This window comes from Zosterops lateralis (assembly GCF_965231275.1).
Source record: "Zosterops lateralis genome assembly, chromosome: Z".
Classification (NCBI taxonomy): domain Eukaryota; kingdom Metazoa; phylum Chordata; class Aves; order Passeriformes; family Zosteropidae; genus Zosterops; species Zosterops lateralis.
Genome location: NC_139800.1, coordinates 35,137,055 through 35,141,918, shown reverse-complemented (window position 1 = coordinate 35,141,918; position 4,864 = coordinate 35,137,055). Strand labels below are relative to the sequence as shown.

General features: G+C 57.7%; 1 protein-coding gene across 1 annotated transcript; it reads right to left on the bottom strand.

Annotated features, from left to right (window-relative positions):
• Positions 1 to 1,054: 1,054 nt before the first annotated feature.
• On the bottom strand, positions 1,055 to 2,068 carry FOXB2 (forkhead box B2; the record flags this gene model as incomplete). The annotated part of the gene is made up of 1 exon (XM_083884132.1): positions 1,055 to 2,068. The coding sequence occupies one exon, from the start codon at positions 2,066 to 2,068 to the stop codon at positions 1,055 to 1,057; it is 1,014 nt and encodes a 337-aa protein (XP_083740258.1).
• Between the last annotated feature and the right edge of the window lie 2,796 nt (positions 2,069 to 4,864).

The window sequence follows — 4,864 nt, the reverse complement described above, 5'->3', positions numbered from 1 at the left end:
CTCTCTGACTTCTGGTCTCTGACTTCTGATCCCTGTCCATAGACTTCTCGTCTATTGGAAGGTTGTTTTCAATAAAGTGCTTTCCCCGAATAACTTTTCAATAATTTTCCTGTTGTCTTTCCCCCACCTCCTTCACTCCCCGCCCTCCCCCCTTCCCCCGCAGGTTTTTGTGTTCACATTCACGTGGAAGAAACGCCAAGCAACACGTACGAAATAGTGGTGTCTGTGAGGGGTGAAAGGTGATGTGAAAAGTACAATCTACGAATTGCCGGGCTGTTTTTATTTTAATGAGAAACTACGGAATTCGGACACTCACACAGAGTTTGAGAGGCCAAGTCACGCTTCAGTCCCTTCTAAGGTACTATAGGATGGATTATAAAAGTGTGAAGGGGAAGCGCAAGCGATCGTTAGTTAAAGGAACCCTTCGCCGTCAGTGCCGTTGTCACTTAAATTCCCACTACTTAATCGAAATATTTTACGATTACTCTTTAAGCAGCAGGCATTGCACGTCATGGGGTCCCGGAGCTCGCCAGGGTCTAAGGTAACCACTTTGCCCACCTCTTTCGTATCTACAGGGACGGTAGAGCAGAGTTTTCCTGTCTCTCGTGGAAAGGGAGAAGCAGACTTCAGCAGGGGCTTTATCCTGCTCTCCCTATTCGCCGGCCGACTGCAGCACCTCTCCTCTGGAAGCTCGGGTTTCCCGGGGCCTCCGGGGTGAGTGCCCCGGGACAGGGGCTCGGCGGGAAGCGCAGGCTGCTGGGCGCCCCGTGCCTCAGGCTGGCGGGGAGAACTTCGCTGTCGGCCCTTTCCTCCGAGCCAGCCCCTTTCGGCCCCGGCTGTGATTTTTCACATCGCCTCTCCGCCACTAATGACATTTAACGACGATAAAAGATCTTACCTGCGACCTGGCTCTCAAACAATCTACACGATATAAACACAGACACCGGCAGAGGTATAGTCATGAGATCGATCGCGTTTCTGCGCACATGCCCTGGATCCCCTGGTCCTCTCCCCCGGGAGCCCGGGGGCCTCCCTCCCCCAGAGCCTCTGCTCTTTAGGAGTGCACCAGGACGGAGTGGAGGGAGCTCTTGCCTTCGGGGTTGTTGCTCGCGGTCTGCTCCAGCAGCGATGCGGCAGCCGGGGAAGCGGCGGGGCAGATCTGCGAGGCAGCGACCGTCAGAGCGGGGATGGTCGGGGCGGCGGGCAGCGCCGGCGCCGGCTTGATGGGCACCGGGACGGCGGGCATGGTCTGTGCCGGCGGGTGGCAGAGCGCCTTCACGGGCATGCCGAAGGGGCCGTAGTCGGGGGACACGGGCACACCGGCCACGGAGTCCATCACCCCCACGTGCGGCCACACGGAGCTCACCACGCTGCTGAGCTGGCTGGGCACCGGGTAGCCCAGGTGGTGCATCACCGAGGCCAGCGGCAGCCCGCCGGCCTGCAGCACGCCCTTGTAATCTCTGCCGATGATGTTTTCGATGGCGAAGGGGTGCTTGAAGCCCGAGGGCTGGCCGCTCCCGTAGGGCGAGAACTGCGGCAGCCTTCCCACCGCGGCGGCGGCGGCAGCAGCCACGGCCGCGTCGGAGCCCGCCAGCCCCGGCATCTTGCCCGGGGGAGGCGGCGGCGGCGGGTGCGGATGGAAGTAGTGCACCATGTGCGGGGTGGGCGCCGGAGGCTTGCCTGGACCGCCGCCGCCCGCCCCGCCGCCGCCGGGCAGGTGATGCTCGGGGCGCAGCACCTTGAAGCGCTTGCGGCGGCGGAGGAAGCTGCCGTTCTCAAACATGTCCCCGCAGTCCGGGTGCAACGCCCAGAAGCTGCCTTTGCCCGGCTGGTCGGGTCGCCGAGGGATCTTGATGAAGCAGTCATTGAAAGAGAGGTTGTGGCGGAGGGAGTTCTGCCAACGCTGGGTGTGCTCCCGGTAGTAAGGGAACCGCTCCATAATGAACTTGTAGATGTCGCTCAGGGGCAGCATCTTGTCGGCCGAGTGCTGGATGGCCATGGCCGTCAGGGAGATATAAGAGTAGGGCGGCTTCTGGTCGCTGTACGAACTCTTCCCCGGCCTGGGCATCTCCGCCCCGCCACAGCACTCCCGCGGCCGCAGGATCCCGCCGCTCCGGGCAAGTCTCCGTTCAAAGGCGGGCTTGGGATCCGAGGAGTTCACTGCCCTGCCCCGCCGCCGCCTCTACATCCTGGGAGCCGCTTGCCCGGGCCACACGCCACAGCGCCCGCCCGGCGAGCTCCGTGCCCGTCTTCCTCCGGCAGCCTCTCCCCGCAGGACGCGCTTCCCTCGCCGCCCCGCAGCCCGCGGGAGACGCAGCTGCCGCCCGGGCCGAGGGGGCTCGGGGGCTACGTGGCAGAAGGAGGTGCCGGCCCCCGCTGGCGTCCCGCTTTTCTCCTGGAGGCTGCTGAGTCTCCCGGGCTTCACCCCTGCTTCACGTCTGGCACACTCGGCTGGAGTTGATGCTCCTCAGGCACCAAGGGCTCGAGAGCATGAAATTACCTCGGACGTCTGCAGAGACAGGAAAGAAGGAAATAAAAACATCCCTCTCACCGCTCAGTCTAGTGTCCGATTAAAAGTTTGGGGCAGTGGCGAGCGCTGGGAGTCGGCGGGCAGAGGAGGCGAGTGGGGCGGCGGCCGCTGGCGGGGCTTGCGCGCCCGGCGCAGTTTTGTAATGGTGCCCGAGCGAGACCCGCGCAGCTCCTGCTCTCTTGCTATCACATGACAGCCGCTTGGGGACTTGGCGTCTCATGGAAAAGGAGAGACAAGCGGCTCCCGACTCCAGTCTCGCTCACATCTCCTCATCAGGGTGAGGTGGAGCCAGGGGGCTGAGGAAACTCCGTACGAGACCGAGGTGTGCTTTGCACAGGGCAGGGAACGGCGGCCCGAGCAGGAAAGCTTCCTCCTCCCACCTCTCCCACTCCGGCTTCCCTCCACCTCTTTCACAGCCCCCCTATCCATTCTCCTCCTTCTTGACCCCTCGCTCCCGCACAACCCGGCTTAGAGCAGAGGGCGCGAAGGCCCTCCGAGGGGACTGCACCGCAGGGAGATGGAAAACGGAAAGAGCTGTTTCCTCGTCTCCATGGCAAGTCGAGTCCAGCGCCCTGGAGATATGGCCCTCGAGTTAGCTCCGCGAGGCAGCAAGCGGGAAATACAGGCCCTTTGAAATAATTTTTTATCGTTCCTGTTATTATGTTTAGGAAGCTACGCAAAGACTAGCGCAAAAACAAGAGAGAGGCAAAAAATCCTACCCTCTCCTCCCCAAATCGTTACTGTCAATTCTTGCTACCCGCCACGATGCGGCTCATAGAAAACACGTAAAGAACCAGCCAAAGCATCATCTGTACGCTTAGAGACGGGCTGCTTAGCGCCAGTGTTGGTTTAGACCAGCTCATTAGCAGGAATCAATGAACAGTGCAACAATTCATATCTATCCTCCAAACGTACTGCGTTCTAGCAAGCAGGCTGTGTATTTGAGCCAGAAAAAGGGAAGATTGCTTGCTTAGCTGCAGCTAGAGTTGGAAGAAAAACTGCTCAACATCAGCACCTATCAGAGCACAATTATCGAGTTGCTATAAGAGGTGTCAGCGTTAAAATTATTAGCCCTACTTTTATTGATAAATAAATAGATAGGTTTACAGTGCCCTACTATGTATAAAACTATATATGGAAGAGCTTTTTTGAGGCCGTCCTTCCAGGCTGTTGCTCTGGGCTGGATCCCATGGGAGTGTGTACCCCGCGGGTACGGCGGCTGCAGCAGCGCTGGGGCAGACCCCCCCCCCCCCCCCCCACACACACACACACTTCTGCCGTCGAGGGAGTTGGTTTAAATACCAAACTTGATTGCCTCTCTCCGAGTCAGGCGTTGCAGGTAGAAGTGGTGAAGAGGAAGGGGTGGAGGAAGAAAAAAAGCTTTTAAATGTGTGCTTATAATCTCTGCCAGGGGGCAAAGGAAAAGACTAATTTTAAACCCACTCGCAAGTAATGTGTATTTAACAGTTTTTATGCTTGATCGAAGTCAGTCAAGTGAAAAGCGTAATCAAAGGTAAAGAAGCAGAATAAGTTGCCACAATTCTGCCAAGCCAAGCTTCCCCAGAAAGCGTGTGATTTACAAAAAAAGTTTCAGATTATTGTCCAAATAACTAATTTTTGTCTGAGAAATTAAGAGGCACGGTGGCAGCAACATAAACATCGTGCATCCTGGGAAGCTAATTCCCGAATTGCCCGCATGGCGAGACCCGGTATTTCAACGTCTTTCCTGCGGGTCTATACATTTTCCCCAAAAACATTTTATTCGTGTTCCACCACTCAATCCTGTCCTAAACGTTTAAAAGCCCTGCTCCCAATCTAAAATCCTGGATCTTAAAGTCATTGTTATTGTTTGCCTCACCTCACTAGTTAGCAACCCGGAGTTTTTTCCCTGTAGGGCATGTGTGAGAATTTAGCCTGGCCCTTTCTCACATTTACCCTCTTCCTCTCCACGCAGCCGGATTTATTTTTCACGAGAGAACAGATCCATCCCCGGAGACCGGTGAGACCCGAAATGAGCTGTTTGCGTTTAATCCTCTCCCTTCCTTTCCCAAGCGCGTCTGCTTTCGGGGGCGGTGGTAATTCGCTGTTTCCCCGGGAAGGCGTGGGGGAGGCTGGAGCGGAGGGAGAGAGTCAGCCGGGAGCTCGATGAGTACCATGGTCGGGCGGGCACCGCTGCGGGAAACCTGGGGCTGCAGTGCTGCCACCTCTGTTCTCTGCGCTCCCCTAGGCCTCCAAGGTAGGGCTACTGGTAGATGATGGGGTGTTGGAGCCCGCGTTCAACGGGAGCCCTTCCCAAGCTACAGGGAAAGTGCTTGCATGCACGGGGCAGAGGCC